We start from the raw sequence: 25,732 nt of genomic DNA, 5'->3' as shown, positions 1-25,732 counted from the left end.
AAGGAACATAGTAAAGTTAAAAGGAAATTTGCACAAAACTTAGAATCTTCCCAGAGGCTGTAATTTAAAGATTATGAGTCCTTCGACCTGAAGCGCTCTAGGCAAGTAACTGACAAAGAGTGCTCTCCTCCTAGGTCAGGTGTCTGTGACTGCCAAAGCTTCCTGGGTGCAGCCCTGCCATCCTTTTCAGTAGGAGAGAAGAATTTGATTTCAGAATTGGAGAAGAGTTGGGAGGCTGAGGTGGGCAGATCACCTGAGGTCAGGAGTTGGAGACCAGCCTGGCTAACACGCTGAAACCCTGTCTCTACTTAAAAAATACAAATGTTAGCCAGATGTGGTGGCAGGTGCCTATAATCCCAGCTGCTGGGGAGGCTGAGGCTGGAGAATCATTTGAACCCAGCACGCAGAGGTTGCAGTGAGCTGAGACCACACTCCAGCCTGGGCAACAAGAGCGAGACTCAAAACAAAAACAAAAACAAAAAGAAAGAATTGGAACAGAGACTCCTAATTCCTACCCAGAAGAGAATCCATTTACCTCTTCTTTGTAAGTTTCAGAACCCCACCTTGGTTTGGGGTAGCAATGCATCAAGTCAAAACTTCCATCCCCAGCTTCCCTCATATCTAGCCGTAACCAGGTAATGAAGTTCTGAGTCAAAGACACTTAAGTGGAAATGTTGGTATGAAACTTCCAGAAAACCTCCTTAAAATAAAGCGGCAAGCCCTTCTTCCTCCTTCCTCCTTCCTGATGGCTGGAGCTCCAGCAGCTATCCACATGAGGTGGACGTGAGAATGCACACAATGTAGTGAATCAGGGACACAGGTGACTCTGTGGAGCCAACAGAGCAGCTCAGGACTGCCTGCTTTCAGAAGTCTATTGTAGGAGAGAACAAACCCCAACCACTGAAGTCAGGTCTCAGTTACTCATAATCAAGTATAAACCCTAACATATAACCATTTGCATACATGTATATGGATTTGTTTCTATGTGAAAAATCCCAACTACAAGGCTTCCCTTGTAGGCGGCTTCTGCTTTTCCTTAACCAGCAGGTATTTCCACAGATTCAAGCCTTACTTACCAAGAAGCTTGTGCTCCACCGCACTTCACAGGGACTGGTGCCAGAAGTACAGAAGGCCACTGGGCTTCTCCTGGACCCACTGTTTGGTGGCGTTGCAGAAGGCAGCCCAGTGCAAGGTGGTCACTTTGTAATGATTCCTGTAGCCTAGCATATCCAAAAGCTGGTGTAGCTCATCCTCAGCCAACCTGCAATGTGACAGGCACAGTAAGAATAGAGCGTCGGCCACCCAGCCATCCAGCCCTGTGTTGAATCGTTTACGTGATTCAACGACTTTCTTTTTCCATCATCCTATAGGAAATACTACGATAGTGCCTGTCAGATGAGGAAAATGGAGCACAGAGAAGTGAAGTCACCTACCCAAGTTCACACAGAAGTAAATGCAGAACTGGGATTTGAACCCAGATAGCCTGGCTCCAGAGCCCATACTGTTAACCATTAAGTTATCATCCATAGTCACGACGAACACATCCACAGCTCTGATTACACACTGGCAAGCTTGCCAATGACTACACCAAGCATTTCTGCCTAGCAGTCTAAGGTTTTCCACCACCGAATTTGCATTTATGGCTGCGAGCAGTTTTTTTGTACGATTGTTCTCCCCCAACACAGACACAGACACCTCTTGAGCCAGCTCTTCATTACCCACCTGACCCTTAAGTTTTTCCACCATAGCTGGACCTTCTTCTGGCTTTATGATCAACCGACTATAAAGAGATTCTTCAGACCATGCAGAGAAATGGTAACACACAGTCTACCACTCTGACCATCTCTTATGCTAGGATTGGGGAGTGTGCCCAAACTACCTGCAATCTTGAAACAAAGGCAGAACTGTGCAACCCCAATCAGCCAAGCTTCCCTGAGGTTGGCCTCAGCTTTTCTTTTTTTTTTTTTTTTTTTAAACAGGGTCTTCATCTGTCACCCAGGCTGAAGTGCAGTGGCACAATTATGGCTCACTGAAACTTCGACCTCCTGGGCCCAGGCAGTCCTCCCACTTCAGCCTCCCTAGTAGTTGGGACTATAGGTGTATGCCATCACACCCGACTAATTATTTTGTAGAGACAGGGTTTTGCCATGTTGCCCAGGATGGTCTGGAACTCCTGGGCTCAAGTGGACCACCCACCTTGGCCTCCCAAAGTGCTGGAGTTAGAGATGTGAGCCACTGCACCCAGCTGGCCTCAGCTTAACTAAGCTCTTCCTGCACCTGTGGCTGAGCTCCCTGGGCCTCAGTGGGAGTGGTGGCTGGGCAGAGCCAGGGAGTGGATGGAACAGTCTTTGGTGAGGAGAAGACCTGGCCTTTCCTGCACAATCCTGGAGAAGATAACACAGCCACAGGCCACTTTGCCTGAGTAATTCTTCTAGGGGCACAGAGAACTTGTTTCCACCTCCTTGGAGGTGCAGGAGGGCACAGTAAATTCAAAGTCAATTTTCTTTACAGAAATGCAAATTGTAGAGCAAACGATGGGGCAGGAAAATACGTTGCACCAATCTATGTGTCTTTTTTTTTTTTTGAGATGGAGTCCCACTCTGTTACCCAGGCTGGAGGGCAGTGGTTCGATGTTGACTCACTACAACCTCTACCTCCCAGGTTAAAGTGATTCTCCTGCCTTAGCCTCCCCAGTAACTGGGATTACAGGCACATGCTACCACACCCATTAATTTTTGTATTTTCAGTAGAGACAGGGTTTTGCCATGTTGCCCAGGCTCCTGACCTCAAGTGATCAGAATCCCAAAGTGCTGGAATTACAGGCGTAAGCCACTGTGCCCAGCTGTGTCTTTCATTCCAAGTATTTTCTACTTCTCACTTCTCACCCCACTTCCCCAATCCAGCTCCATTTTAAATTCACTGCCCTTAAGAGAAGACTGTTATAGCAGAGACAAAAAGAGAAAAACTCAAATTTCAAAATAGACTTTTGAAGTTCATGGCAGAGACAATGACTTGAGGGAACAAATTTTGATTATCAAAAGCTTGATTGTTGAATATCATAAAACACATCCGTGGAGCCAGGCGAGGTAGTAGCATACATGTAATCCCAGCTTCTCAGGAGGCTGAGGCAGGAGGATCCCTTGAGTTCAAGGCCAGCCTGGACAACACAGTGAGACCCTGGCTTAAAAAAAAAAAAAAAAAAAAAAAAAAACTCCTGAATAACATACGGAATAAATTTTTTTATGACAAACAACAAACTCAAGGTAAGTTCAGGGGGATCTAAAGAGGACCTTTTTCCCCCACTCAGGAGGAAAGAGATTTTGTGGAACTGAGAAAGATATAGGAGAGAATCAGAGACAAGAACAAGACTCAAGCAGAGCACAGAGGTTGGCTGAGGAGAGAGGACCCTCTGTTAGAATACAGCCTGCGTCAGCCGGGAGCCACAGAGATCCAGCAGCCTGAGAACAGATGGGAACACAGGTGTCCTAGAGGAAGCCAGAATTGCAGAGGAGTCACATCTGTGGGCCAGGGAGACCAAGGCCACCCAGGAGGAAGACAGCAGGGACAGATGACAACCAAGGCCACCCAGCACCAAGGCCCTTGGATCTCAATTCAACCCAAAGACATGGGAAGGCCACAAATCCTCACCTGACTGAAAATCCTGAGCTCGCTGAAAACAAACCATATGGATGGAATTAACCTGAATTGACTGAATGAGGTGTCTGCCATTGGCAGGCCTGTGGGCTCAGCACAGAAGAAATACATTGAGTTATAGAAATAAAAATGGTCCATGTCTCATATTCTTCAAATATGTGACTGAAATTTATGTCTAAATTTATGGCTGTTCTCCTTACAACCAACACAGACTCCTTTAGAGGAGCCAAATTTAGCAAATAAAATACAGGATGCTTACTAAAATATACATTTCAAATAAGCAATCAATTAATTTTTAGCATATGTCCTGTGTAATATTTGAGACGTTCTTATACTGAGAATTGTTATTTATCTGTAATTCAAGTAGATGTTAGCGTAGGTATGTCCATGCAATATCTGAGACATACTTCTACTAAAGATTATTTGTTGTGTATTGAAATTCAAATTTCACTGGGTAGGCCGGGCATGGTGGCTCATGCCTGTAGTTCCAGCACTTTGGGAGGCCAGAGCAGGCAGATCACCTGGAGTGAGGAGTACGGGACCAGAGTGGCCAATGTGGTGAAACTGTGTCTCCACTAAAAATACAAAAAAATGAGCCAGGCATGGTGGCAGGCACCTGTAATCCCAGCTACTTTAGGAGGTTGGGACAGGAGAATCACTTGAACCCAGGAGTTGGAGGTTGCAGTGAGCCAAGATCATGCCATTGCACTCCAGCGTGGGCAACAGAGTGAGACTCCATCTCAAAAAAAAAAAAAAAGAAAAGAAAAAATTCATTGGGCATCATGTGTTTTCTCTGACCATGCTATCCCTAGAACCCCCTTCCTTGGGCAGGAGTCCACACACATCTTTCTCCCTGTGGACTCCCACAAAGCTGTCAACAATGGCCAAGGCCTACCTTCTCCTGAAACCACAGTGTCTGAATTTGCCCTTTTTGGTTTAAAAGTCCAACTGTAGTCTTCAATCCAGCTTCTTAGAACCAATTCCCGGAGCTCCTGAACAGAGATGGCCTCCAAGTACTCCTCCATACACTGAAACTCATCCCAGTAGATGCTACGTTCTTTCAATTCATTGGATAGGATCATGAGTTTTAAATGACTCAAGCCTGTTTTTTTTCTCAAAGCCTGTCTGCCCTGTTGGAAAGGGTCTGTGATGGAAATGGAGAGATGCTGTCTAAAGATGTTTAATTTTGTTTCTTCATCTCCTATGCTAATGAGTTCCACTGTCCTCACATCCTGGTGGGCATGCAACGCCTTGTAGGACAGGCTGGAAGAGACAGTGCTCATGATAAATTTGCAATGAGGGGGTAGGGCAGCCAGGAAAAATCTTTCACCTGGTGGAGAAAATCAAAGACATTTGAAAACATTAAAGACTTCAAAATTACTTTGTTGATGGTTTTTCAACTTAGAGTAGGTACAATACAGGGCATAAGTATAGAATAAGAGTTGGAGTGAAGGTTATTAATAGTAACTTGAACTGTAGGTATTATGGTGCTAAGAAAATACCAAGTCACACTCAATAGAACTGTATTTGACTCATGTATCAGTTATGAATTTGATTGTGCAAATGTGAACTCTAAAAAGAGGCTCCTTGGAGCAAGTAATTTAATAAAATCACACACTTCTGAAGAATGGCCGACAGGAATAACCAGAACAAGCCTGAGAGTACAATGTGAACCATTCCTTTGAAAAAGAGGATGTTATTTTATGCCAAGTTGCCACTTTGTGCAGCAATACTATCGTGAATTAAATCATTGTATTTTGGAACACAATAAAGACCTAATAAGATCAATCCTTTCTCGATTCCCTTAGCAGCCTTTCCCACAATACCTCTTTGCCTAATAACACCAACCATCACATACTCACTCTGAGCCAGGCATTGTGCTGAATGTGTCTGTAGGTACTGACTGTATTAATTACGGTTTTCAATTTCTGCATCTTAGGATGACTTAGCTTTCCTCAGGACCTTACAGACCCAGCCCTTCCCATGGCTAACTAACTCCTGGGGACGGTAGACAGCCTGCCTAGAAGCTGCCTTTTATGTGCAAATCTAACTCACACACCAACCCTGCCCTCAGTCAACCCAGGGCCAGGTACCAGACAACTAGAGGCAGCCTCTCTGCCCAAAGCCCATCAGAATTATTCAAATTAAGCCTGGGCAACATATAGAGAACTCATCTCTATAAAAACTTATTATTTTTTTAATTAGCTGGGCATGATGGCTCACACCTACAGCCTGCAGTCCCAGCTACTTAGGAGGCTGAGGTGGGAGGATGGCCTGAACCCGGGAGGTCAAGGCTATGTTGCCAGTGATTGCTGGATTGCACTCCAGCCTGAGCAACAGAGCAAGATGCTGTCTCAAAAACAAAATAATAATAATATTGAAATTAGCCAACCCTAAACTGTTTACCCTGCCTGCCTTGTTGTTCCTATAGAAACCCCAATAAAGCCTCTGGCTTCAGTTTTCCCTTGCTCCTGTCCTCTGCCTCCTGACCACCCTGGTACTTCCCTTGCGTCCCTGCACAGCGTGTCCCCTTCTCTCAGGGAACATAAGTAATGGCTTCATCTTTCAATGGTACTGGCCTCTCCATGTGGTTGCCCAATCATACCTCTGTAAATTAAATCCTGGGCATAATTTTAATACACAAACTCATTCCATCCACATGATAACCCTGTGGAAAGGCAGAGAAACTCAAGCATAGAGGAGCTACATGCCTTATCCAATTCTTTCTGCTAGTTTAAGTGGCAGAGCTGGTTCAAACCAAGGGTCTGGTGCTAGAGGCAGGCTCCTAATCAGTGCCCTAAACTGCTTCAGGTAACTGTCTGGCCATCCTTCCTCCTTCTAAAGAGCTCTGCCTCAGGGCCTTCTTGCAGAAGGCCATCCCTTCATGAGAGGCTCTCACAATGCTGCATACCAATCCATAGCAGCACACATCACAGTTGCAATTTTACATTTCTTTCAGTGATACAACTTCATTAATATCTGCCATTCCCCACTACAATGAAAGCTCCATTTCTTTGCAAGGACTATGTCTGTCTGTCTTTGCTAATAGTGCTTTGCCTATAGTAAGTGATATATATATATATATATATATATATATATATATATATATATATATAAATTTTTTTTGAGACAGACTCTTACTCTGTCACCCAGGCTGGAGTGCAGTGGTGCCACCTCAGCTCACTGCAACCTCTGCCTCCTGAGTTAAAACAATTCTCCTCTCTCAGTTTCCCAAGTAGCTGAGATTACAGGTATGCACCACCATGCCTGGCTAATTTTTTTTTTTTAAGTAGAGATGGGCTTTCACCATGTTGGTCGGGCTGGTCTCAAACTCCTGACCTCAAGTGATTTGCCTGCCTTGGCCTCCTAAAGTGCTGGGATTACAGGCATGAGCCACTGCACCCAGCATTATGATATATTAAATTAAAAAGCAGGTTATGAAACAATGTGGTGTGTAACTTCTTTACATAAATATGTCTATGGATATATAGATATCCATAGGAAAAAGGGTATACAGCAGCGAAATAGTTACCAGTGGTGAGACAATAAGTATATTTAATTTCCTATTTTCTACTTTTTTACCATGTTTTCTATAAGAAACAGATCTTATTCACATGATTGATTACATATACTTTTAAGTTTTAAAGAAACTGCTTCTCAAGGTAATGACTGGTACCAAGTATTAGTAGAGATTCCATTGATCCAATATTATTTCAAACAGGAGAAAAACTGAAGATGACAATCCATGAATGCAATTTTGTATGTGCAAAACCAGTGAAGATGAGGTAGACCAAACTATAAAACATAAGGAATAAGACTGATCAAAGTATAAAATCGGGGGCAGATATGTGCAGGGGGAGAGGCCCCAGTGGCTGGAACCAGAATGCCCAGGTCTGAATTCTGAGTCTACCGCTTAACCATCTTGGGACCTTAGACAAGCCACCTGCCATCTCTGGGCTCAGTTCCCCCTGCATAAACAGGGAAGACGAACACAGTCTCTTCCTTTAATGGCTGTTGTGTGGATTAAATGCATTAATATCCTTAAAGTTCCTAAAATGGTGTCTGGCCCATTGTAAATACATTATAGAAGTATTTGTTCAATAAAATGTAGAGCGGGGCTGGGTGCGGTGGCTCATACCTGTAACCCAGCACTTTGGGAGGCAGACTGGGAGGATCAGTTGAGCCCAGGAGTTAAGGATCAGATGGGGCAATCTAGCAAAACCTCATCTCTGCAGAAAGTTGAAAAACGTAGCCAGGCGTGGTGGTGTGTGACTGTAGTTGGGAGGCTGAAGCAAGAGGACAGCTCAAGCCCAGGAGTTAGAGGTTACAGTGAGCTATGATCATCCCACTGCACTCCAGCCTGCACAACACAGCAAGACTCTGTCTCTTAATTAACTAAAATAGAAAGCAGTAACTAAAAGCAGTGTTGGCTATAACCAGAGATGTGCAATGCAACGGAAAGGTGTTATATATAATACATCCTAAATAATGGAGTTATTTCTTCATATTTCTGTATACTTATAACTGTTTTATTTTTATAAAGTAGTATAAAATGGGGGTTATTTTAAAAAAGACGTTACCTTCTGATGTGAAATTCCATCTAGTACAAGTATACGTGGCTTTAAACTGATGGAAGCAATGAACATTTCCATGAGAAGTGAAAAGACCAAGCCATCTGAGTCTTTAAGAATATCTGTTTCGAGCTGAGTACCTACAGCACAGAAATTTGTTCGTATTAGGTGGAAATAATTCTGTCACTGCTAAAACATGTTTATAGGCTGGGGAAGCAGAAGAGGTTGGGAAAAATGGCTGCTACTCACAGCTGTACAGCTAACACACATATGTGTACATGTGATTACCATCCTCAACATATTCAGCCCAGAAAAGGTAATAATGGTGTTTACCACCGGATGTCTCCAGTACATTTTCAGGATTTGATATAAAAATATTTTTGTATGATCCAAAACATTTACTCTCATCTTCCAGAATGCAAAAATAGGTCATGTTACAGAGTTGGATAGGAAGAGAAGTCCTGTGATCTGTGAGGTTTCTAACACTCCTTAACACTGGGTGCAAGCTGAGGGTCACAGCCACTGCCCTGGGCTCCTCCAGTAATGTCTCCTTGGTCCTAGCCCATCTTAAACTTAACAGAAACAATCCTAAACTCTACTCACCCTATTGGACCCTAGACTTTGGATTCTGCAAAGTATACGTTCTTAGGAAGAACTAAGCTGTGAATCCCCAAAAGGCAAAGGAAGTCATTAGAGATGACTGACTTCCAGATTGTGATAAAGTGACCTAGTAGCAGCAACCCCAACTTGTAATCAACTACCTAATACCCTAAGAACCTTTTACTGCAACTTCTGTCTTGCTTTCATTTTTCAAAAGCAATATTTTTCACAGAAATTTAAGCACATTGATGTCTGGGAAATCGAGTCACATGTAGAAGCTTTAATGGATTAAGTCTTCTCAGATGCATTAAGATTTTGTTATAGTCATTGAGAGTAATTAGTTAGTAAATATTTAACAAATATTAGCAAATATTTATCAGTTGCCTATTATGTGATGGTTCCGTGCTAGATGCCAAGAGGAGATAAAATAATGAATTCAACCACCTAAAGGAAGTGGAAATTGGTTCTGTACACAAATAGCCACATTTTAAGGCAGAAAATGAGTTTGAAGGCTACTAAATCTTGGTGTAGAATCATCACAATAAAGAAAAGCTCCGTGTGGAAGATTTTTTAAAATTTATTTATTATACTTTAAGTTCTGGGGTATATGTGCAGAATGTGCAGGTTTGTTACAAAGGTATTCAGGTGCCATGGTGGTTTGCTGCATCCATCACCCAGACATCTACATTAGATATTTCTCCTAATGCTGTCCCTCCCCAATACCCCCACCCCCTGTTATCCCTCCCCAGCCCCCTACCCCTATGAGTGCACAGGCAGAGATAATGAGAAGGGAATAGCATCAAGACAGCACAGCCAAAGGCAAAGAAGGTTCAATGAACACTTGAAAAACAGCACGTTGTTTAGAGCAGTGGTTCTCAACAGGAGGTGTTCCAGGGTTTTGAGACATCCCACAACACAGGACAGTCATACCCAATGAAGCTTTGTCCCCAGGTCTACCTGACTTTCAGATATTTCGACAATCATGTAAGGGGGAGAAAAAAACTTTATAATGACCTAACCTAGAAACTAACTCCATTTTACATGTAAACACAAAGTATTTTTGGTATGGTTTTAAAACACACTGAATTTTCTAGAATATAACACCACATAAATTGATGGAAGACTATACATTGTTTTCTCTAAAATGATACAAAGATTTATTCACCATTCTGAAAATCACCACCCAATAGCAATATTGTCCATGATGTTTGGGTCTTTTTTTTTTTTTTTTTTTTTTTTTTTTGTAATGGGGTCTCACTCTGTCACCCAGGCTGCAGTGCAGTGGCATGATCTGGGCTTACTGCAACTCCTGCCTCCCAGGTTCAAGCGATTCTCCTGCCTCAGCCTCTCAAGTAACTGATACTACAGGTGCACACCACCATACCTAGCTAATTTTTGTATTTTTAGTAGAGACAGGGTTTCACCATGTTGGCCAGGCTGGTCTCAAACTCCTGACCTCAGACAATCCTGCCTACCTCAGCCTCCCAAAGTGTTGGGATTACAGACATGAGCCATCATGCCCAGCCAATGTTTGAGTATTGAATACAACACAACCACATCAACCTATATTTAAAGACTAAAACTTATTGCTTTCATGATGATTTTTCTATACAGAGACCCTGTGTCTTCAATTGAAGTCTGAGAATTCACATGTTCAAATACACATTGTCTCATAGTAAGTTACTTTCTCCATGTTCATCTTCTTACAGTATAGTAGTGTTAACTTTTAAATAGATTTTTATAACACAAAATGATCATAAAATCAATGACCTGAAATTTTTTTATGAATGTGAAACATTAAGAAGGAGAAGATGTCAGAAAATATAAAGACTGAGCTTATGTCAAACAATGAAAAATGATTTTCAAGAAAGGGAAGAGAAAGAAATTCAGCTTGATGCTTCATCCTTTGAGTTTTTATTTAAAAAACCTTTAAAATTATGGACATCATTGAGATTTCAGAACTTAATGACAGAATTTTAGAGCAAAAGGGGTTCTTAGAAATCATCTAGCCTAGTCCAGACCCTAGATGAGGGTTTTTGTAGATGAGGAAACTGAGGCCCAGAGAGGTGAAGGGCATGTGAACACACAGGTCATCAGGAGCTTTTAAAACACTGTTTTTTCTAATAATTTGTTTTCAAACCATGTGTGGCTGCCATTTCTTAGTGTAGATGGCCCACAAGCAGTCTCTGCGAGAGCCCACAGAGGCGTGGGTCCTCTGCCTCCTCCACAAAGTTGACATAGAGTTTAAGTGACAAGATAAATGTGAATGAACATCAGGAAACACACACCGCCTGACAATCACATAGCATAGAGCACTAATATAATTAGCAAAAACTAATCCTAAGCCAAAAAAAATACTCATGGCTGATGCTTATAGCTTTATGCTTGTATTTGAAGGGAAGGATATATGTTGAGTGGTTTTAAAACCACACTTTTGGTGATTATAATTATGATGTTAACAATATAAGTCAGTGTTACTAGTATTGGAAAATGATTCTCAACATTTCTGCTCACTTTGGCAGGAGCAATCTGTCTCTACTAAATGCCAATGGCCAGTTGCAGCATTTAAACGGCAATAACTCACGTTTCAACAGCCACCTGGGGATTGACAAACTCGTGTGCTTTTTAGCAGTGTTGTCACTCATTATTCAATGTAGGTTTATTGAGAAGCTCTGTGTCTGTGTCAGGCACTGCGTATGACAATGGCAAATAAATAGATATGATCTCTGCACTCACAGAACTTGCACAGGGAGACAAACAATAAGATAGATCACAGGACCACTTGTAGTTTACCTGAGGGACCTAGGGAGGCAAGCTCACAGTGCCTGGAGGGAGACACTCATGTAAACAAAGATGCAATGGGACGGGGGCTGCTGGTGCCGCCTGGTCAAAGTTAGGGCTGAGGGACAGAGGTACCCATCAGCCCTTCTTATGGAAGGGGTCACCTTTGAATAGAGCCATAAAAGATGAGAAGGATTCCACTGCCCTGAGACAAGGGAAGGGACATTTTAGGAGGACAGAACTGAATGGACAAAGGCATGGAGGGATGGAAGTTTCTGCTGTGCTCCAAGGAGACCAAACATGTGGGGCAAAGGGAAAGAGACCAAGCTTTTTGCCTTTGGCAAAAAGCAAGCTCTCCCAAGGATTTCTGTCCATTCCACACTGCCAGCTTGAGCAGAGACTTCCCGAAGCTGGGAGAGGAGGCAGATGAAAAGTATCCATAGGAGGGAAGTTGTCCCCGGCCGGCTCAAGGAGGAATGGCAGTGTAGTGATGAGAACTAGGGGCTTCGACCCCAACAGAGACCTAAGTTTGCACTCCCTGTTCTGCCCTTGCGTAGCTGTGTGGCCCTGCCATTCTGAGCCCCATTCCCCCTAGGTGGGATGATAATTCTATGGGTGGATCATTGAGAGCATTAAATGAGATGCTGATAAAGCCCTTAGCATGGCTACGTAGAAAGCCTTCAATAAGTGGAACTTAATCAAAGCTGTCCCCAGGTTCCATGGGGTGATATGGTGAGGAAACATCCAAAGAAGAAAATCAGTGACTGCGCTGAGCATGGTGGCTCATACCTGTAATTCCAGTACTTTGGGAAGCTGAGGTTGGAGGATCACTTGAGCCCAGGAGTTCAAAATCAGCCTGGGCAACATGGCGAGACCCTGTCTCTCTAAAAAAAAAAAAAAAAAAAAAAAAATTAGCTGGACATGGTGACACACCCCCGAGGTTCCAGCTACTAGGAGGGGCTAAGGTAGGAAAATCATGTGGGCTCAGGAGGTCACGGCTGTAGTGAGCTGTGATCACACCACTGCACTCTGGCCTGGATAACAGAACAAGACCCTGTCTCAAAAAAGTAAACAGAAAGAAAAAGTAAGTGACTCTACTCTGACCTTCTTTGAAGCGTGTCTTCTGTGACACCAGTTGCCTGCAAGGGAGGCGAAGGCATGGGAGTCAGTAGAGCTGGCTACAGGCAGTTCCCATCTACAATATCCCTTTATCCTGGCAAGCAGGGATTGAGGACAGAAAAGCAGAAATGTAAGCTTCATTGGGTGTGCTTAGGTCCCCCAGATAGAGAGGGTTCCTGGCTCACAGCCCATACAGGAGCTGCAGCTCCAGACAGCTCAGGCGGGCTGCAGAAAAATGCTCTCTGCAGAGGCTGAATCTGCTCCAAGCACCTGGCTCCTCAGGCTGGCTGTATTCACAGCAGCAGCTCCTTCTCCTCTGCCCACATCCACCTCACCCAGGTGAAATCAAGTCTCAGCAAAGTCAGCCACAATAAATGACTCTGGGACCAGCCTTCTCCGCTCACCTGCTGGCTCTCTGGGTTGCATAGGTGACAGCTACAAAGTCTCTTGTTTTGCAATCCTTCCTCTCCTTACTCAGTTAATGAACTAATGAGTGTCTTGTTTCCCCTAGCAGCCCCAGATCCCTGTTGCTTCTAGCTCAGAAAGAAATAATAACAACAACAATAAATAATAACAATAATAATCACAGCTGTGCCATGTTCTACTTTAAATTCCTTACTTGTATTTTGTATTTTTTTAACACAGTTTTTTTTTCCTTTGTATTATGTTTTAAATCTCACATAGCCTTATGAGGTTGGTACTATGATCCCTATCCTCATTTTACAGATGAGAAATTTGGGAACAGACAGCGTAAGTAAACTGCCCAAGATCACATAGCTAGTAAGTAACAGAGCAGAATTGTGGACCATGTCAAGGACCAGCCCTTCTTCTTGTTAAACAGAGCGGGTGTTCTCTCGCGGTTAAAAACATCAAGTATTCTCAGGCTGTTCCTGAGCTTATTCTATTGTTGTCAGCCGAAAAATCTGTTTGTTTGAAAGACAGCAGCTGTTTTTATTACGAGTTCTTCGCACCCCAAAACAAGTTCATTAAAATAACAATTCACTTTGGGAATAAAATCGTAATTGAGCATGTAAACCGTGGAGTTCATATCATCAGCCTGGCCAGGCTGAACACCTTTGGGTTGTGCCAGAATAGGATCAGTCATTGTGTAGACACAGTCACACCTGTTTCTTGACTTTATCCATTTTATACGCCCTGAGAAATGCAACCATAAAGACCTCATCCGCACGTTCTTCCCTCTGTTTACTCACAGACACCCACCACACACACAGAAATTCAAATCCCTGTACCCTTGTACAGAGATAAGATACCTCCATCAAAACTCACCATGAGCACTTACATAACTCACTTAGGGCCCAGAGCACATATAGGTACATGTCCCTGTATGACAAGAGATGAATTCCCAAAAGGAAGTCAGACACATACAAACATGGAAATACACAGCAGGTGCCTAATAATACTAATAGCTAAGCTGGGCATGCGCTAGCTCACGCCTGTAATCCCAGCACCATGGGAGGCTGAGGCGGATGGATCACAAGGTCAGGAGTTCAAGACCAGCCTGGCCAAGATGGTGAAACCCCATCTCTACTAAAAATACAAAAATTAGCTGGGCCTGGTGGTGAGTGCCTGTAATCCCAGCTACTCGGGAGACTGAGGCAGAGAATTGTTTGAACCTGGGAGGCAGAGGTTGCAGGGAGCCGAGCACCACCGCACTCCACCCTAGGCAACAGAGCAAGACTCGTCTCAAAAAAAAAAAAAAAATAGTAATAACTCCGATTTATCAATGCTTATATGCAAATGCTTACTAAGCGCTTTGGTCTTTCATACTTTATCTTAGTTAATCTTGTCAATTACCTGTAAGGCACATTTTAAAAATAATTATTATCCACATTTTACAAACAGGAAAATTGAGCCACTGAGGGTGGGTGACTGGGGCACCTCAGAGAGAATCCACCGTTCAATTAGGAAAAGAGAAAAAGGGTGCTCTGAGGCGGGGAGCCAGGTGATCGGACTTGGCTGGTCCCACCCCCACAAAAAAACAGCAATTGGAAACGCTGATGGTTGAGAGTTTCACAGCAAGCACAGCTGAACCCAGGAAGGTTCGGCTCTGTGGGAGAGGGGCGTTCGCTGAAGGAAAAGAAAGAAACAGAAATAACATCATCACCAACAAGCTGGACGTCCACTCAGAGACCCAATCTGAAAGTCAGCAATTAGAAAGACGACAAGTGGATAAATCCACAAAGATGGGAAGAAACCAGCGCAAAACGACTGAAAACACCCAAAATCAGAATGCCTCTCCTCCTTGAGGTGATCACAGCTTCTCATCAGCAAGGGAACAAGGCCTGATGGAGAACGAGTGTGATCAATTGTCAGAATCAGGCTTCAGAAGGTGGATAATAAGAAACTTCTGTAAGCTAAAAGAACATGTTTAACCCATTGCAAATAAACTAAGAACTTTGAAAAAAGGTTTGATGAAATGATAACGAGAATAGACAATTTAGAGAGGAATATAAGTGAACTGATGGAGCTGAAAAACACAATATGAGAACTTCACAAAGTATGCACAAGTTTTAACAGTCAAATTGACCAAGCAGAAGAAAGGATATCAGAGGTCAAAGACCAACTTAATGAAATAAAACAAGAAGAGAGGATTAGAGAAAAAAGGGTAAAAAGGAATGAGCAAAGTCTCCAAGAAATATGGGACTATGTGAAAAGACCTAATCTACATTTGATAGATGTACCTGAATGTGATGAAGAGAATGAATCCAAGCTGGAAAATATTCTTCAGGATATTATTCAGGAAAGCTTTCCCAACCTAGCAAGGCAAAACAATATTCAACTCCAGGTAATACAGAGACCACCACAAAGATATTCCTCAAGAAGAGCAACCCTAAGGCACATAATCGTCAGATTCACCAGGGTTGAAATGAAGGAGAAAATACTAACGGCAGCCAGAGAGAAAGGTCAGGTTACCCTCAAAGGGAAGCCTATCAGACACAACAGATCTCTCAGCAGAAACCCTACAAGCCAGAAGAGAGTGGGGACCAATATTCAACACCCTTAAAGCAAAGAACTTTCAACCCAGAATTTCATATCCAGCCAAACTAAGCTTCATAAGTGAAGGAAAAATAAAATCTTTTATGAACAAGCAAGTACTCAGAGATTTCATCACCACCCGGCCTGCTTTACAAGAGCTTCTGAAAGCACTACACATAGAAAGGAACAACCAGTATCAGCCATTCCAGAAATATACCAAAAGGTAAAGAGCATCAACATAATGAAGAATCTACATCAACCAATGGGCAAAACAGCCAGCTAGCATTAAATGGCAGTATTAAACTCACATATATTAATATTAATCCTAAATTTAAATAGACTAAATGCCCCAATCAAAAGACACAGACAGGCAAATTGGATAAAAAGCCAAAACCCATTGGTATGCTGCATCCAGACCCATCTCACATGCAAGGATACACAAAGACTCAAAACAAAGGGATGGAGGAAGATTTACCAACCAAATGGAGAGCAAAAAAATAAAAATAAAAAATAAAAAGTAGGAGTTAGGGCCGGGCGCAGTGGCTCAAGCCTGTAATCCCAGCACTTTGGGAGGCCGAGGCGGGTGGATCACAAGGTCAAGAGATCGAGACCATCCTGGTCAACATGGTGAAAACCCCGTCTCTACTAAAAATACAAAAAATTAGCTGGGCATGGTGGCGCGTGCCTGTAATCCCAGCTACTCAGGAGGCTGAGGCAGGAGAATTGCTTCAGCCCAGGAGGCAGAGGTTGCAGTGAGCTGAGATCGTGCCATTGCACCCCAGCCTGGGTAACAAAAGCGAAACTCCGTCTCAAAAAAAAAAAAAAAAAAGCAGGAGTTGCAATTCTCACCTCTGATAAAATAGACTTTAAAGCAACAAAGATCAAAAGAGGCAAAGAAGGACATTACATAATGCTAAAAGGATCAATGCAACAAGAAGAGCTAACGATCCTAAATATATATGTACCCAATACAGGAGCACCCAGATACAAAAGGCAAGTTCTTAATGACTTATAAAGAGACTTAGACTCCCACACAGTAATAGTGGGAGACTTTAACATCACACTGTCAATATTAGACAGATCAATGAGACAGAAAATTAAGAAGGATATCCAGGACTTGAACTCAGACCTGGAACAAGTAAACTTAATAAACATTTACAGAACTCTCCACCCCAAATCCACAAAACAAACATTCTTCTCAGTACCACATCACACCTACTCTAAAAGTGACTACATAATTGGAAGTAAATCACTCTTCAGTAATTGCATAGCATTTCACAGGTTCAAATGAAATATTGGTTGGCTGCTTGTTTGTTATCTTCCTCCCTTATTCCTTCCTGTTTCCATTGTTAAGCACATTTATTGGCATAAAAGAGGTTTTTAATACCCATTTAAAAAAGAACATTCCTTTTCTGTTGACCTAGACACACTGTTCAGGAACTTCATGTACAGAGCATTGTTTCCAAACAGCAAAGCAAAGTCCTGAATGTTTTCATGAATATAATATAAAAGGTCTTATTTAATTGTTGTATTTGTATTGAGCATAATAATTTGAGTTGTTCAACTGCAATAAAATTTATTACATTTATCATCCACTCTGAAACAAAATTATAACCTAAGTGAGAAACAACTCACAGGCTACAAAATTCACCATTTTAAAGTGTACCCTTCCATGGGTTTCATTATATTCACAAGGTTGTACAAACATCACTGCTATCTAATTCTAGAACATTTTCAGCACCCACAAAGAGAAACTCTGTACCCACTAAGAATCATTCTCCATCTTTTCACTACTCTCTTCCCTCAACAGCCACTAATCAACTTTCTCTGTGAATTTGCCTACTTAAACCCAACAATCTTAACACATGACCTACATGTTTCTCCTGTAGTCTGAAAATACTGACAGAGCACCATGTTGTATTAACCGAATAAATTGTCTTCCTCTTGGCATGGGTTCCCAGAACCACAAGAATGTTGGTAGCCCTATCCCTGAGTGAACTAGACCAGTAGGTTCTGAACCTAGGGCAGCAATGGTGAAAGACAGCCCTTAGCCATCCCAGCACTGCAGTTTTATTTCAAAATAAAAGAAGAAATAATATTATCCTGAGAACCTCCCTGTTTCCAGGGATGAGACTAGCAGGGATACCATGGATAATTCCAGCTCTCTCACTGCTGGCCTCAGCCTCTTAATGGTGGTGAACACTGTATTTCACCACCCAGGGTGAGAAAGATATGGAGGTTTTATTGTAGAGGACACTGGATAAAACAATGAAGGAGTGTATATGTTGGGTAAGATAACCTGTTTTTTTCTTTAGAGATGGAGATTTACCATGTTACCCAGGATGGGCTCAAACTCAGGCTCAAGGGATCCTCCTGCCTCAGCCTCCTGAGTAATTGGGATTACAGGCATACACCACCATGCCCAGCTCAAGATAACCTGATTCTTTACACACAAACACAAATAATAATATGGCCCATATCATCTTCATAAGTGCTAGCTGAATATCTGAATGTAATTAATAATGAGCTGATGATACATGTGGAAACTCTGTAAATTACACAATATTATGCAGATGCATTATTCATATTTCCTCATCTAATTTTTTATCTTTAAAGTCACTCCATCATTCTCAAAAATTACTTAGACAACCTTTGATGTATGAGAGAAAAAAGAAGGTGCTTCCCTGAACTCTGGAAGTGTCTAAACTTCTTGAGGACACTGGAAGAAACTATGTGAAACACCAGAAAAGCTTTGCAAAATGCAGAGTGATATCTGATAAGAAAATTCTAACCCTGGGGTGGCTTTTAGGGGGTCTCTCTTGAGAAAGGGATGAGCATAGAATGGGGAAAGTTAGAAAAGGCATTTCAAGTGTGGGGAATTGCATTTACCAAAGTCAGGCTGTTCTGTCTAAGCTTGGCATTTCTTGACATCTTACCTGGCGACATCTAAACTGGAACCTGCTGCCGTATTCTTAAAATCAAGTTCCACATCCTTCAAGGCAAAATTTTCCAAGATTTCAAAGGTCCTGTCTGACTCCTTGGAAATAACAAACATTTGCTCGCACTTCTCAGAAAATTCTTCATGATAGAAACGTTCAAAGTTGTGCTTGTAATCTTAATAGTCAAAAAGATATGTTTTAATAACTTAGATTTGTAGTTTCACATTTTCGATTGCACATGGAATGTATTTACGAATACATTCAAGGTGATTACGAATGCCCAGGAAGGTATTTCCATATCTATATCACCTTCTATTTGGCTCCATATTTCACAGCTCATTCAATATATTAATGAAAGAAAACTACAGGAAAACAATTGAATTTTTCTTCTGCTTTTGTACATAGAATCCTACTTAGGATTCCAAGTTATTTCATGACCTGAGAATGACAAGGGCAAAAAAAATAGGCTTACTATGCAATGCAAGTCATCTCTTCAAACAGTTAGCTAAGCAGGAAGTTATCTAATTCAATCTTGCGAGGTATGTATGTGTTCCAATCTATGACAAAGGTTAAAGGAGTGGGGTATATTTTTAGGGCAAATGCCCTAATAAGGATGACAGCCATGGCAGCTCTGCCATTGGGCAAGCTTTGAAAACTCTTTGGTAAAATAAGCGGGAAGGGCCAGACAATGGATGATTTCTGAAGTTTCTTCCAGTTTCAATTTGCTGCAATTCTAAATTCATTGCCTAATTTAAGTCAGGGTGTTCTAGGCTCCCAAAATGCCCTCCTGTCTCTGAAGACACCCATGTTCCCTATGTTTTTTTTTTTTCTCTTTTACTTTTCTTTTCCTTTTTTTTTTTTTTTTTTTTTTTTTTTAAGGAGTGAAGGCTGTTATCAACACATGCAGGAAAAGAAATACCAGAGAGTTTACTCTGACCAGTTCCCAAAATACTCACACTGTACCTTCATAGTTAACTGGGCTGCCTCATGGCTCAGACAGGACCAGAACAGACCTGGAGGATCCACAGGCTGGCCAAGGTCAGCTTCGAGTTTCAAGATCTTAAACAGAATTTGGATGACCACACAGTCTAACAGTCCTCTTGCACTAACCCTGAACCTCATGCACTAGTCTCAGAGATCTTCAAGGAACTCAGAAGTACTTCTATGGGTCAAGAGTGTAAACTGATAGTTCCATATTGTCTTACAATAACTACCATCTGCCCAAATGGCCTATCACTACCCTAACTGTGGACTATGAGATTTGGAGCTACCTAGGTGATTAAAGAGCACTGAAGATCCAAAAAAGAAAGAATTTAGGACTTCTTTCTAATGGAAGGAAGGATTGTTTTTTAAATAATCCATCCATTCCATGCCTTCTAATTCAGACATTTAGACCACATATATACATTCAAGAATAAAGTCTAAAACAAGCTAACCTTTCAGCGATATCCAAAATCAAAGACTAAGAAGAATATTACAGAGCAATAATATGACCTTAACCCCAAAACACAGAAAGGTTATATTCTTGAACAATTAGTGGATATTAATCTACAGATGCAGTTCAGGTTGATATGACTAAAATAATATTAATGTTAACCATGTTTCTGACTTTAACCGAATGTATATGTCCTTCTGGAACCCACTTGTTATTATTCATCCTCACTAGTTATTAACTCTGTGCCTGATATGTGCCTGGTGCTGTTTTTAGTGGTTTACATAATTTCTCTCAAAGTGGCTAATGTTAACCCATTTTACAGAAGAAAAAACTATGGTTTACCAATACTAAGTAATGCATTCAAGGTCACATAGCTAGGAGCTGAAAAACACAATATTCAAGGACATATCTGTTGGATTCTAAAACCCCAAGCCTGTTATAAATATGTGGGTTCTTTTTGGCTGCTCAACATCCAACCACCCTACCCTAGTTTCAGTAACAGCCCTAGATTATCACTGGGGATCTACCCAACTCAAATCTCAGTTCATATAATTCCAATGAGTCTAACTCCACTTCCAGGTCCAACTAGCCAATCAGAGCATCACATTCCCTCGGCACCAGGGATTGAATCAGATGCAAGCACATGGCCCAGGTCAGGCTAATCAGAACCAGAAAGACTCAGTGTTAGGAAGGCTAGGACTCTGAGCCATTTCTGCTGGACTTGAACCTGGAGCTGCTATGGCCCATCTTCCTCTGCCTTCACAATAGAGGAGCCAAGGCGATGAGCTAACATCAGGACAGCAGGGCCAGGCTGAGAAGTAGTCAGACACAAGGATCTGGTAACATCATTTGAGCAAATGAATGAAGCTTGAGCTGAAGCAGACTTAATCCCAGGCTTTGTAGTTATATAAGCTAATAAATTTCCTTTTTGTTGAAATCGGTTTGAGTCACTTGCAACCAAAAGAGTTGAGACTGATACAAAGTTCTTTTTCCAGGTCCAGATGATTTGGGTTCTAGGCAGAGTTTTGTCTAGCCTGCAGAGGTCTGTCTTCACCACCACCACCCACACTGAATTCAAATGACTCTCCTGTTCAGTACAGATCCATCTGCTCCCCATCACATTACAAGTACTATTGTGTGCCTGGTCTCTGAAAGCATTTGAGAGTGCACCACCTGCCATCATTTTGCATCCTTATGTTAATTGGGCCCTTTCATCAGGAATTGATAACCTTTTTTGGGTCGTTAGCCTTCTAAGAATCTGATCAAAGACACAAGCCATCTTCTTATTACCAAGACACACACAGGTATATAAACATTCTATTTTTCATACAATTTCATATTATTTTCATATATTCTATTTTTCATATAATCATCACAGATCCCTCCTGAAGTCTGTCTAGGTGACAGTCTTTCCTTTTTAATCTGGTACATGTCCACAGGATATTATTTCCCAAAATAATGGTAATCATTTCATTTAGAGGCAATATGATCAGGCAATGATTCTCAAACTTTAACATACACGTAAAGCTCCTGGTCATCCTGTTAAAATGCAAATTTTAATTCAGTTGACCTGAAATGGGGCTCAAGATTCTACCTTTCTAACAAGCTCCCAGGTGATGCTGAGGCTGTCAATCCATGAATCACACTTAAATAAAAAAGGTGAAAGAGCAGGCACAGATTTTAGAGTAAGAGGGACCTGGTTTCAAATCCAGGATTGGTCCCTCACTAGTTTTGTGACATTGGTAAACCACTTCACTGCTACACAGCAGCTTTCATTTGCTCATCTGCAGAATCAGAATTATAATATACTTACCTTGCAGGGTTAAACCTTGAAGATTAAATGTAATAAAATAACCAAAGCACAAAAAAATTAATAAAAGTTGATTCTCTTCCTCTTAGCTGAGGATTTCTCCACCTCACTATTGACATTTTTGGTTGGGTAATTCTTTATTATGGGGCTGTCCTAGGATGCTTGTCAGTATCCCTGGCCTCTCCCCACTAGATGCCAGTAGCTCTCCCCCAGTTGTGACAACCAAAAATGTTTTCAGACATGGCCAACTGTCCCTTGAGGGAGCAAAATCAGCTGTGTTTGAGAATGACCGCTCTAGACGCACTTTTTTTTTTTTTTTTTTTTTTTTTTTGAGATGGAGTTTCGCTCTTGTTACCCAGGCTGGAGTGCAATGGCGCGATCTCGGCTCACCGCAACCTCCGCCTCCTGGGTTCAGGCAATTCCCCTGCCTCAGCCTCCTGAGTAGCTGGGATTACAGGCACGCACCACCATGCCCAGCTAGTTTTTTGTATTTTTAGTAGAGACGGGGTTTCACCATGTTGACCAGGATGGTCTCAATCTCTTGACCTTGTGATCCACCCGCCTCGGCCTCCCAAAGTCCTGGGATTACAGGCTTGAGCCACCGCGCCCAGCCTAGACTCACTTATTAACTGCAGATATTTTGGGTCTCCTCTGACTTCCTTAACTCCCTAAAAAATCTTCCATGACTGACTCATTACTTGCTCTTACCTTCAGTTGCAAAAAATCTCCAAAGTGGAGAAATACATGTCACAAGAACATAATAAAAATTTTTAAATGTTTAAGGAATATTTGCAATCATTTAAAAATCCCTTTCACATGGAAGAACTACAAAAATATTACCTTTATGTTGATAACGGACTTAGTTATCTCTACATTTACTAACCTGTATTTTTAATCGTTACAGCGGCTGGATGAAGTTTTTCTATCACAACTGACCAGTCCTTGAAAACCAGCTCACCCAACTGGTAGAGATCACTGTAAAATCTCACAGGGAGCCCTTTACTAATAATCTTGGACGTAAGCTTTCCAATCCTCAATTTTTCCTCTTTGTTCATTAATGAACTCGAGGGCAGCCTCTCTTCCTTTTCCTCATCATCTAAACCCTTCAGCAGGGTGGCTCCAGTCCTAAAGTAAAAATACTGAAATTGAGATTCATTCAGAAATGCTGCTTGGATTATCTCAAACTCTGTCAGACTGCAGTTGGGATTCTACAGAACCCAAGGATAACCATTTTTTGCAGCAATGTAGAGATTCTGTTCTACTTTGGATAAGTTTGACAAGTGAGTCACTTTGGAGGTTATGAAATGTGAGTAGTCGGAAGTCTCTGTATGTCTGACCCAGCATGCAGATGAAAAAGGAAAAGCAGCTGTTCACATAGTCCAGGCAGAACATCAGCTGTTGGGAGCGAAGACAAGAATACCATTTAAACAGGTGGGTGGGTAAGGATATCGGGGCCTTCAATGCTGACCAACTCAGGTCCACGGCTTTGAAATATGTGCCCCAGGAATTGCAGAGTTCATTAAGCTCAGGGAAGATGTTGTTTGCCAAAAAGTCTCTCTCTTCTTGAAAATCATTCGGAGTTGAACAGATGTAAGGCTGAATGGGTTTCTGGGGCTTTTGAAAAAAATGGGTATACCTTTCTATATTCTCATTTGTCTTCTGGCTCATTTCTGTTTGCTTAGGGACAACCCTATGCATAAAATATAACAATTTTCATCCTGGTGCAGCCACCGACCTCCACCGCTTCTACGTCTTCCTCTCAATTATGTTTGCTATGGACACATGGAAATATTTCTTGAAAACTGTTTCTTATCAGTATTGGAAGATGAGAGATGCCAATCAAGGGACAGGCCAGAGTTGAAAAACAATCCAGTTTAAGTTAGGACTGAAAAAGAAAAAACATTCATTTTAGGTTACAGGCAGTGTGTGTCTCCCCTGTTCTTCCAAAGCTTTTGCTGAAGAACTGAGAACCAGAAGGCGAGTGGGCACAGGCCAGAGGCCTCCCCTTCTTTCCCCAAGCCTCCCATTCTACCTTCTCAGTGTCCCTGGGAGCAGCTACTACTTCCGTCCCCTATACATTTGGGAGTTATGCAAGGGTACTTGATGATTGTATGAAAAAGAAAACAAACCCAGAAAAGGAGCCCAATGTCTGTAAGAGCAGAACAAACCAAGGAAGGCCCATGACCGTGACCAGAAGCAAAAACGAAAGCAGGTATGAAGAAGAAGTGAGGACAGGAGGAACAAAGGCCCTGGACTGAAAGCAGCTGGCAGCTGAAAGGCAAGGAAATCTGGATCTAAGAACCTGGTAGAATTCAGGGAATTTTTTTAAAATTTTAAGTTGTGCAGGCTTATAGAACATTTCACTCACCTCCATCAATTTAATTCCACTGAGCTAACATGCACCCTCCAACGAAGTCATAGCTATGCTTGCAAGAGCTCAGAAGAAAAATGTGGTAACCTAGTTTTATGAGCTTTTTCTTGATATGACTCATTTCCATGCCAAATACTGCTTTTCTTTGGTTATGTTTATTGCTTTCACTTGCGGAAAAAAACATATCACATTACAGAACAATTTTTCATCAAGATCACCTGACAATAATAGAATAACGCAGTACCTTTTTAAAAAGTGTTAACCCTTTGCATGGAATTGTCCTCACAAATCCTATGATAGCTAGGATTACCACCCTACTCTATGCATGAAGAAGCACAAGTGCAGACAGGATAAACAGCAAATCCAAAGTCAGTTCACTAGGAAGTGGAGAGCCAGGATGGAAACATGGGTCAGTCTGACTCCAGAACACATACAGTATGCTGCCTCCATAGTATAAAGATAAGACCCTGGGTCATGCAGACACTATAAAATTGGTAGGTGGGAATTTAGAAAAGAGTAATTTAGACGATAATCTCATACTATTTTACAAAAAAAAAAAAAATTCTGAAAGATGGCAGAATAGACAGCAGGGGGGTTTTATTAACAGACATCTCACCAGTCATGCAGAAGGCTCAAGTTAGATTACTGGCCCTTGCAGATTCTACCTTCTCCCATTTCCCAGTGATCAAAGGTCATTCCTATTTTATTTACGACCAGTCCATTATCAATAGATATATCAACAGAACTACACTAAGAGATGAGTTGAATATTGGAAACTTTGGATACATTTTAAATACCTATGAGTAATTGATTATAAAAAGCTAGTAGAGGGCCAGGTGTGGTGGCTTATGCCTGCAATCCCAGCACTTTGGGAGGCTGAGGTGGGTGGATCACCTGAGGTCAGGAGTTCGAGACCAACTTGACCAACATGGTGAAACCCTATCTCTACTAAAAATACAAAATTAGCCAGGGGAGGTGGCACATGTCTATAATACCAGCTACTTAGGAGGCTGATGCAGGAGAGTCGCTTGAACCCAGGAAACAGAGGTTGCAGTGAGCCAAGATCACACCATTGCACTCCAGCCTGGGAAACAAGAATAAAAGTCCATCTGAAAAAAAAAGAAAGAAGGCTAATGGAAAATATGTAAAACATGCATAAATAGATGTAAAGTTTCAGCAAAGAGATGAAAACCATAAGAAAGAATCAAATGAAAACATTAGAAAGAAAAAACATGGAATCAGAGATGAATTCCTTCATCAGTCTTCTTAGAAGACTAAACACAGCAGAGGAAAGAATCAGAAAACGTGAAGATGGGACAACAGAAATCCAAACTAAAACACAAAGAGGAAAACAAAGAGAGAGGAAAATATCACCAAGCACCCAAGAACTATGGCAACAATTTCATCTATTCCAAATAGATAAAATTGAAATACTAGAAAAGAGTAGGTAATGAG

General features: G+C 41.7%; 1 protein-coding gene across 1 annotated transcript; it reads right to left on the bottom strand.

Annotated features, from left to right (window-relative positions):
- Window positions 1–987: 987 nt before the first annotated feature.
- LOC141579929 (putative tetratricopeptide repeat protein 41) lies at window positions 988–25,422 on the bottom strand. Its single transcript, XM_074402319.1, is given in 3 exon segments — window positions 988–1,261; window positions 22,790–23,223; window positions 23,225–25,422. Coding segments are annotated over 3 exon segments (855 nt in total). The 5' UTR covers window positions 23,605–25,422; the 3' UTR covers window positions 988–1,220.
- Window positions 25,423–25,732: the final 310 nt, after the last annotated feature.

Source organism: Saimiri boliviensis, chromosome 7, assembly GCF_048565385.1.
Source record: "Saimiri boliviensis isolate mSaiBol1 chromosome 7, mSaiBol1.pri, whole genome shotgun sequence".
Classification (NCBI taxonomy): Eukaryota; Metazoa; Chordata; class Mammalia; order Primates; family Cebidae; genus Saimiri; species Saimiri boliviensis.
The sequence above is the reverse complement of the archived record's forward strand: the minus strand, read 5'-3'. Positions and strand labels throughout refer to the sequence as shown.